Here is a 20,469-nt window from a genome sequence, read left to right as displayed (position 1 = left end):
TCTATGATGGAAGCAGGAATCATCTTCATCCTCTCGATTTCCTCTACAGCAGAAATCAAGATCATACATTGTGCTTTCTCTCCTAATTGGTTATTGTGTAATGATCTATCAAGGGCCGAGAGGTTGCAGATAATGGCAGGAGGGAAAGTTGGCAGCAGAGAATCCAAATGTGCAAGTGACTGATAGATATCATTAAACACCACATGTACGAAAACAAATGTGCAAGTGACTGATAGATATCATTAGTCCTCCCTAACATAATGGAATTAGGCCTAAGGTTTTGGGATCAATATTAGCTCACTATTATTCTAATGTCATTTTTTTTGAAATTTCTTGTCTCAAACTAGATTTGTTTTTAAAAAATATCCTTGATGGAAACATGTTTCCTTTTTCTTATGAACGTACGACATAAATTAGTTTATGTTGTGTACAGACAACTAACACAAAAGAAGCATCTTTTTCCTTAGTTCTTTTTATGAATACAACAATTTTTCTTTGGAGTTACTTGAAAGCTTGATTCCATTGTGCTAATGAATTATATAACAAAATTATTTCTGATTTGTAGTTAATTCGAAATACAAGATGCTTATTCTAGAAGCTATCTTTTAATAATAGTTAAATTAAGGTTTAATTGTTTCTTTGTTTCCGGTTTGATAGCAGTGTGTTAAGTTTGTCTACTTTTTTTAAAAAGTTCAATTTCATCCAAACTTAGTTTAAAAATGTCAATTTCATTCAATTATGATAAAATTTGTCTCAATCATATCTTTTCTGATAAATAAATAGAAATGGCGTTAAAATTTTTTTCTCTTTCCTATACTTTTATGAATAGAGCAGCTTTTTCTCAATATTTGCGAGTAGGCACTCGTGGCTATCACGTGCAAGGCTAACGTCACCGTCCTCTACATCAGGTGTGACTCTGACATTCACTTTGCCAACTTCTTCGTGCACTGCCATGATAGTGTCCTCGTTGAGCTTTCTTCGACTCTGTGGACTTCATCATCAAGGACTCTGTCACTACCTCCTTCGGCTTCATTGTTCCTTCCGATTACGCCATTACTACTTCTGATGCATGCGCACCCGATAACCCCGATGTCGCCGTCTGGCTCATCCTAACCTTAATTTCGGGTCGAAATTCATGGACGCCCTTGACATCAAGTCCAAGGAGATCTTCTACTCAGAAATGGACCCCTTCCTCGCTCTGATTACTCAAAATTTTTCCACAACAATAACAACTCCAAAAACTACAACGTCGTTCCAGTTCAAACCAAACCTTCCCTCGCTCCTTCCCTCATCAATAACCACCAACAATCAGAAAGTTGTTTCGACATCGATTTTTGCCGCACCAAACTCTCCTCCTTTAATTACCCATCCCAATCTCTCAACCAAAGTGTGAGTACTACCACCTAGTAACGAATTCGAAATATTATGTATAAATTTTTGGTGTTCCAGTGAATTGACTCGAGAATTAAATTATGTAACAGGTGTTGAAATATATTGTATTGTAGAATTGGACTTTTAGTTTTGGGCCTTTTAGGTGCTGGTCCATTGTCCTTTAAAAGGACATTTTTGTGTAATAGGAAGTTTAGTGCAGTAATAATATTTCACGATTACATTTTTCTCTTCCAAATTTTAACATGGTATCCAGAGCAGGTTAGGGTTTGCCGTGTGCCACTGCTCACTACCAGTCGTCGCATTCACTGTCATTTCTGTCGTAGCCTTTTCTCCGGTGAAGTCAAGGGTTCGGTGCGCCTCGACGAGCGCGACCTATCCCTGTTGGTCGTCGCCTATTTCTTCTCTCGACGTGTCGTCACGCGTCGTTTCTTTCTGACCTTTTTCGGGCGCGTGGGCTTCACACACTGCCTCTCCCGTGTCGGAACTTCACCGCGCCACTGCCGGTCGTTTCGCCTCCGTCTCTTGAGTGTGTTGTGGTCTCTGATTTGCTGTTCCGTTGAGGGTTGCTCTGTTTCGGGTTTCTTCCCACAATTAATTTTTCTCTCTTTTTTGTTTGGCTTTATAATGGCTGGTCTTGGAACACCGTCTCTCTCTTCTACTCCAACCATTACTTCTGAAAAACTCAATTGGAAAAACTATATATCTTGGTCTTCTTCCGTGGAGTTATGGTTTCATGGTCAAGGATACCATGATTATCTTGAACAAGATGTTTCCACCGTTCCTGAAGAAGAGAAGTCTCAATGGTAGAAGCTTTATTTTCAACTATGCGCTGTCCTATGGCAATCGGTTGAATTAGAAGTATTAGAAATTTTGAGACCTTACAAAACGTGCTCCTCTTTTTGGAGAAAAGCTCAGGATATCTTTGCTAACGATGTGCAACGTCTCTTTGTTGTAACTCAAAGAGTGACTTCCCTCAGACAAAACAATCATGATATGGTTGCTTACATAGGAACAACTCGTGCTGCTGTAGAAGAATTGAAGAATTTATTTGTGGATGATTCTTTAGAAGGCCTAAACAAGAAGCTTGATAAGTTTTACATGGTCTTAATTCTAAGAGGTCTACATTTAGATTTTGATCATGTTCGTGATCAAATGTTAGCTGGTGATCAAGTTCCATCAATGGATAACTTAGTTACTCGACTTCTTCAAGTACCTTCATTAGTTAAAGACGAAAGTTCAATTGGTGGTATTGAAACATCAGCTATGGTAGCACCACAAGAAAGAGGAGGAGGCAGAAGCAACCGAGGAGGACGTGGTGGTCATGGTATGCGTTCTTAGTGCACATTATAAGAGAATAGGCCATACTTGAGAGAAATGTTGTGCCTTACATAGATATCCAGACAAAGCCGCTCATGTTTCGAAATCTGATGATCTCGAATCCAAAATTTCAAATGAAGAATACCAAGAATTTTTGAAGTATAAGTCTAGAAAATCTTCTAATCCTGGCCAACACTCCTCCTCCATGTCCAATGTGTCAACTGCCTGTATATCTCAATCTGTGGAAGGTCACAATCCATGGATCCTTGACTCAGGTGCCTCAGACCATATCTCTGGTACTATTTCTTCATTTTCTTCTGTCAGAAAATCCCTCATTTCATTATTGTTGCCAATGGATCCAAAGTTGCATCTCAAGGAATTGGTAGAGTTTCCTTATCTCCTTCACTAAATTTAAATTATGTTTTGTATATTCCTCATTGTCCTTACAATTTAATCTCCTTGAGCCAATTGACTTGTTCCTTAAATTGTTCTGTAACCTTTACTGTTAATTCCTTTGTTATACAGGAACATGGTACGGGTCGCCTAATTGGAGAAGGACATGAGTCTCGAAGACTTTACTTTTTGAAACATAGCTCTCCAGTTTCCTATTTTACCACTTCATCCCCAAAACTTTTGCATGATCGGTTGGGCCATCTAAGTTTATCCAAGTTGAAGATGATGGTTCCAAGTCCCAAGAACATTCAAGTCTTAGATTGTGAGTCGTGTCAATTAGGAAAACATGTTAGATCTTCTTATCCTAAAAAGTTTGAGACACTATGTAATTTTCCCTTCTCAACTATTCACTCTGATATTTGGGGACCAAGTCGTGTTACTTTTTTTGGTTTTAATTATTTTGTAACCTTCATTGATGAATTCTCTCGATGTACTTGGGTTTATTTAATGAAAGAGAGATCTGAACTTTTGTCCATATTTATGTCCTTTATTAATGAAATTAAGAACCAATTTAGGAAGACAATTAAAATCCTTCGTAGTGATAATGCTAAGGAATATTTTTCTTCAGCGTTTTCTTCATTCTTATCTTTCCAAGGAATTTTAGACCAGTCAACCTGTCCTCACACTCCATAACAAAATGGTATTGCAGAGAGGAAGAACATGCATCTCATTGAAACTGCACGCTCCTTGATGTTAAATACTAATATTCCTGTGCATCACTGGGGCGATGCAGTCCTCACTGCCTGTTTTCTGATCAATAGGAGGCCTTCTTCCTCTTTTGAGAATAAAATTCCTCATTCTGTCATTTTTCTAAATGACACTCTATATCATATCTCCCCACGTGTATTTAGGTGTACTTGTTTTCTCCATAATGTTTCTCCAGGTCTTGATAAGCTATCAGCAAAGGCTATTAAGTGTGTCTTCTTAGGATATTCTCGTCTTCAGAAAGGGTATAAATGTTATTCTCCCTCCACCAAGAGATATTATATGTCGCCTAATGTCACATTCTTTGAGGATACGCCGTTTTTCTCGTCCTCCGTGGAGGATCGTTCATCTGTTCGACAAATGTTTCCTCTACCATCGTGTGATCCCTTGGTAATTCATGCTTCTATACCTCAAACTCAAAATGTGAATGACATTGTTCCTCCACCTCTTCTCACATGTCAGCATCGGAGACAATCTCAAGCTCAAAACAATGAAGATCCTCTAGACTCATCTCCTCCTCCATCAGCTCACCAGACCATGGATCCTTCATCCTCCTCGTCTTCTACCGACTCAGATGATAATTTTCCCATTGCCCTTTGAAAAGGTATTCGTTCTACTCGTAATCCATATCCTGTTTATAATTTTTTGACTTATCATCGTCCGTCTTCTACCTATTTCTCTTTTGTTTCCTCCTTATCCTCCCTTAAGACTCCTAATAATATTTATGAGGCACTTGATCATCCTGGATGGCGTCAAGCCATGGTTAATGAAATGCAGGCCCTTGACCACAATGGTACTTGGGACATTGTCCCTTTTCCTCCTGGTAAGAAGCCTGTTGGTTGCCGATGAGTTTATGCTATTAAGGTTGGTCCTATTGGTGAAATTGATCGTCTAAAAGCTCGTCTAGTAGCCAAGGGATATACTCAAGTTTATGACATTGATTATTGTGATACCTTTTCTCCTGTGGCTAAAACCAGTACAGTTCGTATATTACTTGTTATGGCTACCATTAGTCAGTGGCCACTTTACCAATTGGACATTAAAAATGCCTTTCTTCATGGTGATCTGGAAGAGGAGATATACATGGAGCAACCTCCTGGGTTTGTTGCTCAGGGGGAGTCTGGGTTAGTTTGTAAATTACGTCATTCCCTCTATGGCTTGAAACAATCACCTCGTGCTTGGTTTGGTAAATTTAGTTGGGTTGTGCAAAATTTTGGATTGAAACGATGTGAAGCGGATCACTCAGTGTTTTATGGTCATTTTTCTCCTGACAAATGTGTTTATCTCATGGTGTATATTGATGATATTGTTATTACAGGGAATGACAACACTAAAATTACTCAATTAAAGAATCATTTGTTCAACCACTTTCAGACTAAAGATATGGGTCGTCTAAAATACTTTCTTGCTATTGAAGTGGCACAGTCAAAAGAAAGTGTCATCATTTCACAAAAGAAATATGCTCTTGATATTTTAGAGGAAACAGGCTTGACAAATTGCAAGCCCATTGATAGTCCTATGGACTTGAATCAAAAGCTAATGAGAGATCAAGGTGAACCTTTCTCAGATCCAGCGAGATATAAAAGACTGGTTGGAAAACAAATATATCTTACAATAACAAGACCTGATCTTTCTTATCCAGTGGGAGTTGTGAGTCAATTTATGCAGAATCCACATGTTGACCATTGGATTGCAGTGATTCACATTCTCATATACATAAAAGGAAATCCAGGACAGGGATTGTTATATGAGGACAAGGGAAGCACTCAGATTGAAGGATATTGTGATGCCGATTGGGCTGGTTCTCCAATTGATCGAAGACCTACTACAGGATATTGTGTTCTACTTGGAGGGAACCTTATATCTTGGAAAAGTAAGAAACAAAGTGTTGTTACTAGATCTAGTGCTGAAGCTGAATACCGATCTATGGCTTTGACTACATGCGAACTTGTGTGGATCAAGCAACTTCTCCAAGAGTTGAAATTTTGTGGAAATAAGTCATTGAAACTGTACTGTGACAACCAAGCAACCTTTCATATTGCCTCCAATCTAGTGTTTCATGAGAGAACGAAACATATAGAAATTGATTGTCATTTTATTAGAGAGAAGTTGTTTTGTTATTGAGTTTGTCAATTCAATAAACAACTCGGAGACATTATGACCAAATCTCTAAGGGGGCCTAGGATTTAATTTTTCCAAACTTGGTGTATATGATTAATATGCTCGAGCTTGAGGGGGAGTGTTGAAATATATTGTATTGTAGAATTGGACTTTTAGTTTTGAGCCTTTTAGGTGCTGGTCCATTGTCCCTTAAAAGGACATTTTTGTGTAATAGGAAGTTTAGTGCAGTAATAATACTTCACGATTACATTTTTCTCTCCCAAACTTTAACTATAGGTTTCGTCGTCATTGCTTGATGTTGAAGTGGTGCCGGACGGGAACACCGTGTCGGAGATGTCGTACTCGTTTGGTGAAACAGTTCGGAATCGAGTGTTATTGGTTTGTTAGGAGTAAGTGGAGGGCAAGGGGCGACTCAGTTGTGTGGGATGGAACGTGAAGCGAGGGTGCTACGATACAGAGAGAAGAGGAAGAATCGAAAGTTTGAGAAAACCATGCGATATGCATTGCGAAGGGCTTATGTGGAAACCCGACCTAAGATAAAGGGGTCGTTCGTGAAGCAAGCAGAAATTGACTCTGATTTGGAGTAGAAATTGTCTATGTTGGACAATCATATGGCGTGGTGTGATCGTTTTAGTTAGTGGGTATAAAAGAGGGAACAATGGCGGGATGGTGCATGAATTTTGTGTTGAGAAATCTTATAATAATGATTAGTGATTCTGTGGGATTGATTATTAGGGAAAAATGTGAAGAATCTGTACGAACGTTATTCTTACCTGGAACGTGATGAGGGAAGGTTGTTGCATTAGCATGAAGGAGAAAGGCTCGTTTTCTTTTCAAAGAACTTTAAAGGGGTTGCATTTTCATCTTCACTGAATTAGAATCTGTACTTTTTCACTACCTTACACTATCAAACAATAGTATCAAGATATATTTAAATGAAAATTAATCATTGTACTGTAAGGGGTAGGACGGACGACCTGGTGAAAGAAAGGACGACCGTCACACCACCCGATGAAATGATGAGAGGCCCGGTCGTGGCGGCCGGGACCGGTCAGAAGAAATCGAGACAACGAAAGGCCGAAGCGGCGAACCTTCATAGCATCTGCATGACTGTCAGCAATCGTAGCCGGTCGCGACAGCCGGTAAGATTTCCGAGTTAAGGTATTAAGCATTCGAGATCAAGGTAAAACCAAATTAATCTTAACAGGCTTGTGATTGGGCCGTGATTAAGTTCCCACTAATCNTTGGCCCATGAGAAAAACTATAAATAGGAGTCAAAGGTAAGAGGTAGCCACACATTGAATGCTCATTTATTTCTCTCTTTCTCTCTCTATCTCTACCTTTATTACAAAAGAAGTTGAACACTGACTTGAGCGTCGGATTATCATTAGCAGGTACCCGGACGGCTGGACGAAGGACATCGGTCAACCAAGAGTCGGATCAGCGGAGGACCGGACGGTTTAGAGTGGGAAATTGTGCAAGGGAGCTTGGACGAATTCCCGACCGGAACATTTTGGCGCCCACCGTGGGGCCGGAGGATTATACCCAATGGTGACCACAAGAAACACTAACACCGAGGATCAGACAGAGATGTTGAGGTTGATGGAGCAGAGGATGATGGAGATGCAGCGAAAGCACGAAGAGGAGATGGCTGCGATGAGGGCTGAATGTTTGGCCCAAATCGCGAAGAGTAAGAACGGGGGAAACGGAGGCGAGCAAGGTGAGGGAGCAGGAGAGAAGCGGATACCATTGGAGGGGGAAAACAGTAGTGCTCACGCAGACGGAAGAGAGGAGAGGGGAAACAAAGATAGCCAATCACTGGTTAAGGTGAAGGAGTCAACCACTATGGTGCCGTTCGTGCGGGAAATTATGGAAGTAAACATATCGGAGCAGTTTGTACCGCCTCGATTCAAGATGTACGACGGGACGTCCGACCCGACCGCCCACGTTAAGTCATTCATCAACGCCATGACCTTCCGCACCGGGTGTGACGCCATTTGGTGTAGGGCGTTCTCTCTGTCCCTGGAAGGAGAAGCTTTAGAATGGTTTAACTCGTTACCGGTTAATTCCATTGAGAACTTCAAGAGTTTGGGAGAAATGTTCAAAAGACAATTTGCCGCGAGCAATATGGAGGAGGTGACGGTGGTAGACCTGATGAATCTGAAGCAGGGTAAGGAAGAATCTCTGAAGTCTTTCATGGATCGGTATCAGAAAACAGTCCGTAGAGTAAGGGGCCTGAGTTTAGAACTAGCCCTCCAGTATGTAATGCCTGCATTGAGACCAGGCCCTTATAAAGACAGTGTGTGCCGGAATCCCCCCAGTACAATGGAGGAATTGAGGAAACGGGCGGCCGATGAGGCTCGGGTGGAGAATATGAAACAAAATTACCGACGAGAACAACAGGAGGCTAAGGCCGAGAAGGGGGACAGTAGAAAAGGTGAAGGCCAAGGAAGCAAACCGAACGGACCTAGACTCAGAGAAGGGCCGAGGGGCCCCAGATTCCCGCATTACACTCCTCTCAACGCCCCCAGAGCCCGGATACTGCAAGAGGCGCTGAGCACCCAAGTCTTATCAACACCTCAGAAGCGGCCCACGCCTCCAGGGGCGGACCTGAGTAAGCGATGCCTATATCACCAAAACTCCGGACATGATACGGAGGATTGCGTGATGTTGAAAGACAAGATTGAGGAGCTCATCCGAATAGGGCAGCTGCAGCAATATGTTAGAAGAGAAGACGTCCACCGAACGGAGGGACCGTCCAGAAGAGAACACTCTTATACGAGACCGGTTAGTCCGACCAGAAACATCAGAAGGGAAACGAACTACCGGACATATGATCGTCCGCCTAGAGATCAGGGGAGGCGGACGGACAGAAGAGACAGGAGCCGCAGTAGGGACGCCTCGAGAGGACCTTTGAGAGGAACGATAAACACCATCTCCGGAGGCTTTGCCGGAGGGGGGTCCACCTCGTCCGCCAGGAAAAGGAGTATCAGGGCGCTGAGATCCATACATGCTGTTGACGTCCGAAGGAGATCGATGCCACCTATCACCTTCTCNGANGAGGATTTTCANNCCCCNGACCCCGATCAGGATGACCCAATGGTCATCAACATTGAGATAGCCCGTTACGGAGTGAATAGGGTATTGGTGGACCAGGGCAGCTCGGTCAACATACTGTACTGGAGGACTTTCCTCCAAATGGACATATCGAAGGACCTCATCGTTCCTTATGACGAACAGATTGTGGGATTCGCCGGAGAGCAAGTAGACACAAAGGGCTATATCGACCTTAACACCCGCCTGGGGACGAGGCGGGAGAGCGAGGAGATGAAGGTAAGATTCATACTAGTGGATGCAAGTACCGCTTACAATGTTTTGTTGGGACGACCATGTCTTAATGCGTTTGGGGCGATTGTCTCCACTCCCCACTTGACAATGAAGTATCCCACCCGAAGGGGGACTATTTGCACAGTAAGAGCCAATCAGAAAATGGCCAGGGAATGCTACGCGGCCGGTTTACGCATATACCCGAAGGAAGAGAAGCGAAAGGTAAGCCGGTCCGAAGTCGCTTTGGCCGACCTCGACCCGCGAACTAATATAGACGATCGGCTGGAACCGGTGGGGGAAACCCAGCCTATATTGGTAGGGACTAAGGCCGACCAAACCACCACTATAGCAAGGGGATTACCGGAGGTGATTGAGAAGGAGCTGCGGAATATGTTGTGGAACAACCGAGACTTGTTCGCCTGGACGGCAGCAGATATGCCGGGAATACATCCGTCTGTGATGTCTCATAAGTTATCGTTATACAAGGACGCCCGTCCAATCTCCCAGAAGAAACGAAAGATGGGAGACGAGAAGAGGAAGGCAGTTGAGGAAGAAGTGCGAAAACTAAAGGAGGCAGGGTTTATCAAGGAAGTGACGTACACAATGTGGTTAGCCAACGTAGTAATGGTGAAAAAGGCGAACGGGAAGTGGCGGATGTGTACAGATTACACGGATTTGAACAAGGCGTGCCCAAAGGATTCTTACCCTTTGCCGAGCATAGACGCTCTAGTGGACAGCGCTTCCGGACACAAGATACTCAGTTTCTTGGATGCTTACTCCGGATACAATCAAATCCTAATGCATTCCCCTGATCGAGAGAAGACCGCCTTCATGTCGGACCGGGCCAATTATTGTTACGAGGTAATGCCGTTCGGATTGAAGAATGCGGGGGCCACCTACCAGAGGCTGATGGATAGGGTCTTCGCCAAACAGATTGGGCGTTGCATGGACGTATACATCGACGACATGGTGGTCCGGTCGCCCGATGAGCAGAGCCACTTGCGTGACTTGGAGGAAGTCTTTGGCGAAGTTCGGAGGTACGGGATGAGGTTGAATCCGGCGAAGTGCACTTTTGGGGTATCCGAAGGAAAATTTCTTGGCTTCATGCTGACATCCCGGGGAATTGAGGCTAATCCAGACAAATGCGAGGCCATCTTGAAAATGCCGAGCCCGACGACCTTGAAAGATATCCAAAGGTTAGTCGGACGTCTCACGGCTTTGTCCCGATTCATCCCGAAATTGGCCGAGCGGGCAAGGCCAATCATGAAGAAAATGAAGAAAGATGCTCTTAGCAAATAGGATGTTGAATGCGAACAGGCCTTCGCCCAGGTAAAGAGATTTTGATGAACCCGCCGATAATGAATCGCCCGGACGAGGGAGTAGAGTTACACGTCTACCTGGGAGTTTCGGACACTACTATAAGTGTCGTTTTAGTCCAAGAGCTTCCTACACCGAAGCTTGTGTATTTCGTTAGCCGCACGCTGCAAGATGCCGAGACCCGATATCGACAGGTGGAGAAGGTCGCGCTGGCCTTGCTCCATGCCACACGGCGGTTGCGACCCTATTTCCAGAGCCACCAGGTGGTTGTCCGAACCAACCACCCAATCTCCAAGGTGCTAAGAAAGCCCGACCTGGCCGGACGGATGGTAGCGTGGGCAATAGAATTATCCGAGTTCGGAATGCGCTATGAACCCAGGGGTTCCATAAGGGGGCAACATCTTGCAGACTTCGCTGCAGAATTGCCACCGGCGGAAAACGACGTTTGGAGCTTATATGTTGACGGAGCTTCTGGTAAGAATGCAAGCGGGGCCGGCATCGTCCTCGAGGGGCCGAACGGTTTTCTTTTAGAGCACTCCCTTTTGTTCAAATTCAAAACATCCAACAACCAGGCAGAGTATGAAGCCCTAGTGGCGGGCCTGGAACTGGCCAAGGATATGGGAGCTAAGAAATTGATCTGTCGAACCGATTCTCAGTTGGTGGTCGGTCAGATGAACAGGAAGTTCCAGGTAAAAGAGGACCACCTCTCCAAGTACTTCCATAAGGCATCCGCGTTGATTTCGGAGTTCGAAGAGGCGGATATCCGGCACATCCCCCGCGAGAAGAACGCGAGGGCGGACCTGTTATCCAAGTTATGTTCCGGCAAGGACAAAGGGCAGTTGACAACGGTTATCAAGCAGGTCCTTCTGCAGCCGTCCGTCGAATGCCATGCAATTACCACAGATGCCGCCAACTGGAGGGGAGAAATCAGAGAGCTAATAAAGAAACAAGACGACGGATGTAGCCTCCGGCCGGAAGAAACAAAAAGAATAGCTCGTTTCCTGCTAGTAGGCGACGACATGTATAGAAGGGGATTCTCCACCCCTCTACTCAAGTGCGTGTCCGGAGAAGAAGCGCAGTACGTGATGGACGAGCTCCACAACGGGGTTTGTGGATTCCACTCGGGGCAAAGAACTCTGAAAGCCCGGATCCTAAAGGTCGGCTACTATTGGCCCACTATGGAAGAAGACTCCCGCGTTTTCACTAGAAAATGTTTACGGTGTCAAGCGCACGCCAATGACCTCCGGGCCCCGCCCCATCTTTTGCATTCTATCACAGCCCCGTGGCCTTTCTCCCAATGGGGCATGGACATAGTAGGTCCTTTCCCAGTCGGCCCAGCACAGAAGAAATTTCTCCTGGTGGCAATCGATTATTTCACCAAGTGGGTGGAGGCCGAGCCTTTAGCCATTATAACGGCCGGCCAAGTACAAAAGTTTTGCTGGAAGCTGATTTGTAGATTCGGCCTCCCGAAAACGATCATCACCGACAACGGAAGACAATTCATAGATAAGAAGTTGAGGGAATTCTACCAAAATCTGGGAATTAAGCATGTGACGAGTTCAGTCGAACACCCCCAAACCAACGGGCAGGTCGAAGCCATAAACAAAACTATTGTGGCAGAGTTAAAAAGAAGGTTGGGGGAGAAAAAGGCAGCATGGGTCGAAGAGCTGCCCGAGGTCTTGTAGGGATACAGGTGTACCCCACATGGGACGACGGGTGAAACCCCTTTTAACTTAACGTACGGCGTCGACGCCATGCTCCCAGTGGAGTTGGGAGAACCATCGTTAAGAAGACAGATTGAGGACATAGCGTTAAATGATCAAGAGCTCCGGGTTGAGCTCGACACGGTGGAAGAACGTCGTGATCGGGCGGCACTTCGTGCAGAGGCTTGCAAAAGAATGGTCGAAAGGAGATACAACACAAAGGTACGCCCAAGAGATTTCCAAGAAGGCGACCTGGTGTGGCGGAAGACAGGGGAAGCTAGACGAACTTCATCACACGGAAAGTTGGCGGCCAACTGGGAAGGCCCTTTCAGAATCATTGCTACCCTTAACAACAGGGCATACCGCCTAGCTAGACCGGACGGTCGAGAGCTCCCTAACACATGGAACGCGACCCATTTGAAGTTTTACTTTAGTTAAAACTGACAAGTTGTAACAATCGTTTGATAATCAATATATACAGGGTCATTCCAGGCATCTTCGTCTAAACACTATTTTTAAAAGGCAAATGGGATCCGTCCCTAAGTCGTGGGATCCGTCCCTTTTGATCGGCATATAGGAGAAAGGCACTTACCTACCTTCACCTAAACAATGTCAAGGGATCCGTCCCTCTCAATCGGCATATAGGCGAACGGCACTTACCTGCCTTCTCCTAAACAGCATTAGGGGATCCGTCCCTTTTTCGACCGGCATAAAAGAGAAGCACCGGCCATTACATACAGAATTAAGTAACGTTCGGAAAAAACACGCACAACTTATTAAATAAAATGGGGAACTCGCCCCCAGATAACGGCAGAGAGATAATGGACTCTCACGCCTTAGCAGGAGAGAACCTTTCGTCAACCCTGAGAAATAAGTAAACGGCAAACAAATGAAGCGTCGAACCAAACTTTCGTATTGATAATGCTTTCCCCAAATCAAGGTATAAAGTATGGTTTACAAAAAACAAAGTCATCAATGGGTCGAACCACAAACACTAACTATTCCTAAGTGTTTAAAGGCCGACCACACTCCAACAAAAAATACCCAAAAACATGTAAAAAAGCGAAATTGAAATTAAGCCCCGTCCGTCTCGTCCAGGCGATCTTCCATAACCCTGTCATCCACACCTCCCTCGGCTCCAGTGCCCCCGTCATTCGGTAAGGTTGCCCGCATGGGACCCATCACTCCATCATAAACATCTTGATAGAGATCAAAGCCGTAGGTCATCGGGTTCACCTTCATCAAATACTCCACTTGGCGCAAGGCTTTGTTAAATCCTTCTTCATGCTCCAGCATAACCGTCGCATCCAGTTGAGCAAAGTCCTCCTTGACTTGAACCAGTTCGGCATCCCTTTTCTTTTGGGCATCACCGGCAGCAAGTAACTCTTGGGTTAACCGTTCGCTCTGGGCAGCCAGTTCATCCCCTCTCTTGCCCAGGCGACGAACCTCAACCTTCAGCTTGCGATTATCCTCGGCCAAACCGGTCTCACGGGTCTGGGCGGCTGTCAAAGCCTTCTTGGAATTGGTTAATTGAAGTCTGGCCTCTTCCAAGTCTGCTTGCAACTTAGCATATTTTTCGCCACACTCCTCGTGGTCCTTGGCTAATGACTCCACCAGGCGACGTAGGGCGGCGGTCGACTCTTGCTCCGCAGCCAACTCCCGAAGCAGATCACGTCCCTCTCGGGTTTTTCCTTTCTCGCGGGCATTCACGGCCATCATAACCCCTCTAGCCATCATTTCAACAGCAGCGACATAGAGCTCTCCTTCGGACAAAGGTTCGATGACCGTACGTTGTGTTGAGCTGGCTCGCACCTCCAATCGCGAAGCAGCATCAAACGTCGGATCAAATATGTTGGCCGGCAAAGGAATAGAGGATGAGCTCCCGCTCCGGCGACTCTTCTTAGACGAAGACTTACCCTCTGCACGAGATTTCCTTTTTCGTTCTAAAGGAACCTCTGAATCCGGAGGCGACTCGGATGATTGCACAGTGATCAGTTGATCAGCCGGAGGGGATGGGGGATCAGGAACCCGGCCGGTAGCAATGACCTCATGGGGATGAACCTCTACAGTCAACTCCGTTTATGGAATGCCGACGGGAATTTGAGTGGTGGGAGCCGAACTTGAAGCAACAGACGGGCGCTTCACTCCTTGCGACGCGCTACCCCCCCGACGACGCTGGGAAGAGGCTAACCATCCAGTTTGGCGAGGACCGGGCACAGACATGTATCCTGAAAGAAAAACAAAAATTTAGACAAGTCAAATCAAGTTATTCAAAGGAAAACCCGAAACAAAGCATACCAAAAGCAATTTGATCAAAATCTTCATATTTTAAACAGTCGACGAAACCACGGGCACTTAGCTGGCGGGGCAAGGTGTTTATGGTCCGAACGGCGTCTTTCTCCGCTGCAGTTAACAACCCTACAACATACGCCCTTATTTTTCGAGGGCCTTCGGTCCAATAAAAAGGGAACCGAGGCCCACCGTCGGAATCGCAAAACTCTGCTCGTCTGGACTCTTTGATTATTATCTTAAAATACCGCTTCTTGAAATTCTTGAACGAGTCCGAGAAGGGTTTGAACAGAGTCTGATCATGCACCGAGGACAACGACACCCATCCTCTTCGAGGAACAGGACGAACATTAAAGTAGTGAAGGAACACCCGTACCATGGGTGTTATCCCCACGGCAGCACATAAAGACGTAAATGCTTGGACGGCCGCCCACCCGTTGGGATGCAGCTGGCTAGGAGCAACGTTTAACTCCTTCAAAACCGATGCTTGGAACTCGGTGAACGGAACCCTCATGTACATCTGGTCGAACATATAAGTATACACGAAAAAGAAGTCTTCCACCGACGACCCTTTCCCGTGGAATACCCGCTCGTTCGGATGGCTGACACCAAGTCGAAACAGGCGTGCATCTTCGACATCACACGCTATATACGACCGTTCGGACCACCACAACAAGTCATCGCGAGTTCCGAAGTCCGATGTATACTCGTCAACGTCGGGGGAAGCCCAGCGATACCCCCGAATCCGAGGTCATCCTCCGGCCGGCTCTGCCGTTTCTGGATCCACGCGAACCCCACCTTTCAACAGAAAAATGGCAATACCATTTGTCAGCCGGTCAGCCTCAGGAGAAGGCGGCATCTCATCCTCATCGTCAGAGTTGGCTTCCAGGAAGGACGACGACACCGAATTTGGAGAGTTTGTGGCCGGCCCAACCCCAGTGGGCAGCCCCCCCACCACAGCAATCCCCGACGAACCCGCCGCAAAACCACCTGCACCGCTGGTCACCTCAGCCTCACCAGCCCCGCCGCGACCCGATGATTCCTCGGAAGAGTAAACGCTGACTACTGCCATTTATTACCTGAGTCGTAGAATCGGAAAAATTAGAAGAAAGAGAGGTGTCTGGCTCCTCACCCTCACCCCTATTTATAGGCGAAATTTTGAAAATCGCCAATGCACCATCACCGTTAGATCATCCCACGTTCAACGGCCCAGATGCGAGACGGTTAAGCTCCCAAGGGCTCAATTTCCACTCAGGGCGCGCCACGTATTTTTCCCGCCCAGAACACGCTAGAGGAAGCGGAACCATCACCCGTTTGAATTTCGAAACCTTTCGGTCACTACGTCACCTCAGGCTTGGGGGACTTGTGTACTGTAAGGGGTAGGACGGACGGCCTGGTGAAAGAAAGGACGACCGTCACACCACCCGATGAAATGATGAGAGGCCCGGTCGTGGCGGCCGGGACCAGTCAGAAGAAATCGAGACAACGAAAGGCCGAAGCGGCGAACCTTCATAGCATCTACATGACTGTCAGCAATCGTAGCCGGTCGCGATGGCCGGTAAGATTTCTGAGTTAAGGTATTAAGTATTCGAGATTAAGGTAAAGCCAAATTAATCTTAACAAGCTTGTGATTGGGCCGTGATTAAGTTCCCACTAATCATTGGCCCATGAGAAAAACTATAAATAGGAGTCAAAGGTAAGAGGTAGCCACCATTAAATGCTCATTTATTTCTCTCTTTCTCTCTCTATCTCTACCTTTATTACAGAAGAAGTTGAACACTGACTTGAGCGTCAGAGTATCATTAGCAGGTACCCGGACGGCTGGACGAAGGACATCGGTCAACCAAGAGTCGGATCAGCGGAGGACCGGACGATTCGGAGTGGGAAATTGTGCAAGGAAGCTTGGACGAATTCCCGACCGGAACAATCATTTTATGTTGCAAAAAACTGACAAAAAGCTGTTGTGTTCAGAAAAACAAAAGAGAGAGAAAAAAAAGTTTATATGGTATTTATCTATTTAACGGAAGAGATTTGATTGATGCAAACTTTACAACGTTTAGATATTTTAGATCATGTTTAGACGTAATTGAAATTATTTTATAAAAGTAGACAAACTTGATACACTCTAGCCAAATTAAGAATATATGAAGCAATTAAACTTTAAATTAATTATAATACAAAGTCATTTCCTTGAGAGTCTATGTCATTAAATAAATAGTCGAAAACCTGTTACTTAGATACATACAGATTGAGGACGAAACAACCCGAATGATTAGAAGTATACAACGAACATTAGTACAAGATAACATTTTGTATAACATAATGTTATATATATATATATATATATATATATATATATATATATATATATATATTTAGAAGATAAAAACAGTGTTACACGAGCTAACTAACATATTATATAACTTGAGTGTACTCCACATCGAATCCCAATCAATTATCTTTTTTTGCTCACTTGAGTTTTGTTTAATAAATTATTGAAATTGGTTGACTAACATATTAATGAATTTCAAATCCCATCTAACTAATATATAATAAAGTACCATCGAATTTCGTTTGTCTCAATTTTTTAAAATTGTTCAAAATCCTACAAAATTTTTGTTAGCTTTCAATTTTGTTCCTTCTAATTATATATTAAATAATTTAAGGGGGTAAAGTAACTAGACTTCATTGGAATTCTGGGTGTGTTTTCTGCCGTGGTGTTGAGTTAAAGCCAAGAATCAGATTTTGGATTTTAAAATCCAATTTTTTTTTTCGGATCCAAAGTTAGAACCAAATGGACATCGAATCTATCGAGTTTTTTTTTAGAGTGTAGAGTCATTGAACTTTGTGTGTATATTTGAATTCGGTAAGCTCTCCGATTAGAAAAATCCACCAGATTTTGTGTTTAGGTTTATGTAATCTGATTGATAATCACTACTGAATCCAACTAACAAAACCGAATTTCAAAATCCTTTTAACGTAACCTTTATATAGATTTTGTAATCTGATTCTTGTTTGGCTTTAAAGCTGCATGATTCATTTTAGTGCTTTGGTGTGAAATAAGTGCATATGCGACTAGTGGCTAATGAAGATGACCTTGTAAATAACCTCAACCAGCTCACCATTTATGAGAGGTTCAGCCAATAGATCCAATTGTTCTTACAAAGGAGGTCACCAAGGCTAAGAGGAGGGACAAAGCCTAGGAGTTACGAGATGTTGCCTCTATAATGGCATCCAAGTGACAATATTACCAGAGGGTCTTCTTAACACCAAAATAACATCAAAAATAGGGGATTAGAGTTATAATTACATAAGTGTAGCCCAAAAAAAGAATAGTTATGAAAAGGAAGATAAAAGTGAGGATTTAAACAAGTAATAAACTATAAGAGAGATGATTTTGTCATTGAAATGAAGCTCAATAATTAACATTATCAAATTTCTCCAAACTTAGAACTTTGATAGTCCTCAAGCAAAAGGTAACTTGGCCTAAACAAAACAACTCAACTACAATGGTCTAAAAACTCATGAAAGTAGTTTCAATCAAAGCAAATAAATCAATCATGCTTGTTCATCATGGAAAGACCACTCAAAAGATAATAAAATTATGCAATACATGAATGCAAACAAAGGCATAAACACATATTATACGAGTCACAAATGAACATACAAACATAACATGACACAACAACCACAAAAAAAAAAAAAAACAAAGAAAAGAGTTAAGGTGGCCTCCTAGGAAGTGTTGTTTAACGTCATTAGCTTGACAAATGAAGCGATGAGGCGCAATTTTTGTTATTTGTATCCTCTTTTCTTCTTACCAACATGTCTTGAACCAATTCTAGCCACCAGCTAAGCTTCCAAGTACAAGGAACTTCCATTTTAGCCTTCCACTACTTCGACATCTTTAAACACTCATAACCTAATTTGATCAACTCTGGCTTGCAAGGCTTGAGTTCTTTGCTTCCCATCAAAGAATGGTGGTGACAAGGCTTCCTTTTTTGCTTCAAAGCACAAAAATAGCAAGACGCAAGGAAGGGAGAACGTGGACTGCTTGTTGTGCTCATGCTTGTTGCCTCCCCATGCCACTATTTTTCATTCAGTCTCAGGATGTGATAGTGATGATTTAAAAATATGACCCTCTTTGAAAGGATGCTACCTTGCATACACTTAGAGAACAACATGGCTAAAGCCACAAGTAAGCCTAATTCAATTTAAATAACTATTTATAAGAAAAGAATGATTACACATAGAATAAAGTCTAAATAGGTTAGAAATCGCTCAATAGTCTAGTATTGACCACGAGACCCCACCAATGGTGCTAAAAACTTATTTGTTCATGGACAAGTGTAATGAATCGCTTAAATAATACAAAATGGTAAGTCCAAGTATCGTTTCCCAAGAGACTCGTGTATTACTAGATAATTGTATGATTAGTAACGCATCTAGACTGAAGAATAGAATATTATGTGCAAGTAAATAAATAATCAAAGAATTCAAAGGTGGACTTTGGTAGTTTGAGGCACTTTGAAGATGGGAAATATAAAAAATGGTATGGAATGACAAGTTAAGCTTAGAATTCATAGGCTTCAGTCTCGTGCATCTACAAAAACATCTCCTATCCATCAAACACTAAAGTCAACCTACTAAAACACTCAAACCCCAATCCTTTAAGTGAAAGAGCCTAAGTTTTCTCACTAAGAATCAATCCCTTGGACAAATAGCAAGCAAATTCGCATTAAGATCTAATGTTTAAGATAGCTAATGATTCAAGTTCCAAGTTCCGTTAGATCTCTTCTTTTAAGCCTAGAGTTCATTAGATTCTTTTCAAAACCTAACGAATCCAGTATCCACATTCTTATTTCAAAAACAAATATTAAGAGTATAAACAAGAAATTAATATATAATAAAAGATGCGTATATACTTTGATTCATGAAGACCCATATTAATCTATGATTCAGTTTTGACTCTTAAATCCAGAAAACAAAACCAAATTTCAAAATTTGATACACAACCCTTAAATAGATTTCATAATCCAATTCTTATATGGCTTTAACTCAACCACCTCAAAACCATCACGCTAGAAAACGCACACCCTCTTTTCCAATTATGTTTGGATTCTGAAATTTGGTGACTCTACACTCTTACAGGGAAAATGAGAAGCTAAAGAAAATTTGGAGGTGCAAGAAGAAAACAAATGGGGTGGAGAAGGCTCCTTTTGTAAAAATGTACAGTTACACTCTAAGAGAAGCCATTTAACAATAAAAAAAACAGCAGGTGTAGGTATATAAATTTCAAGATATATTAACGTAATTTATTTTTTTATTTTAAAGTAAATTTTCCTACTTTTTTAAGTTTTCATGATCCAACCTAAATTAATCCAATCTAATTATAATTGGCTAGAATTAGATTGCTGGATAAAAATAATAAAACTAACCCAATTTGGGTAAGCTGAAAAATTAGATTAAATATCTACTCAAATCGCTTTTACTCAAAGAAAAAAAAAACCTTATACACTTTTTTATTGGCTAAAAACTTGTTTCACCTTATCAATTGTATTTTAACCATTTTTAGTGTTTTTTAAATGCTGACTTCTAGATTTTAATGTTCATTTAATTTATTTTATCTTTGAACTGCTTAGTTTACATTTTAATATTTTCTGAATAGTAAAGTTTGTTATATATATATATATATATATATATATATATATATATATATATATATATATATATATTTTGTTTGTTTCTCGTCTTTCAGCCTCATTAAATATGACATAAGATAAAACTTTCTTATTTTGAACTTCTCACTACATAGTTTGTTGATACTATAATATACGGATAAACGTCT

The 20,469-nt window shown here is 42.9% G+C and overlaps 2 protein-coding genes and 1 pseudogene across 2 annotated transcripts; all 3 read left to right on the top strand.

Annotated features, from left to right (window-relative positions):
- Positions 1-6: 6 nt before the first annotated feature.
- LOC106759451 lies at positions 7-6,935 on the top strand (annotated as a pseudogene).
- A 601-nt stretch (positions 6,936-7,536) lies between these two features.
- On the top strand, positions 7,537-10,614 carry LOC106759442. Its single transcript, XM_022779944.1, has one exon. The coding sequence runs from the start codon at positions 7,537-7,539 to the stop codon at positions 10,612-10,614; it is 3,078 nt and encodes a 1,025-aa protein (XP_022635665.1).
- A 59-nt stretch (positions 10,615-10,673) lies between these two features.
- On the top strand, positions 10,674-12,317 carry LOC106759429. Its single transcript, XM_014642597.1, has one exon. It carries the CDS (start codon positions 10,674-10,676, stop codon positions 12,315-12,317), a length of 1,644 nt encoding a protein of 547 aa, XP_014498083.1.
- The last annotated feature ends 8,152 nt before the right edge of the window (positions 12,318-20,469 follow it).

Source organism: Vigna radiata, chromosome 1, assembly GCF_000741045.1.
Source record: "Vigna radiata var. radiata cultivar VC1973A chromosome 1, Vradiata_ver6, whole genome shotgun sequence".
Taxonomy (NCBI): Eukaryota; Viridiplantae; Streptophyta; class Magnoliopsida; order Fabales; family Fabaceae; genus Vigna; species Vigna radiata.
Note: the sequence above shows the minus strand (reverse complement) of the source record. Positions and strands in the feature narration are given on the sequence as shown.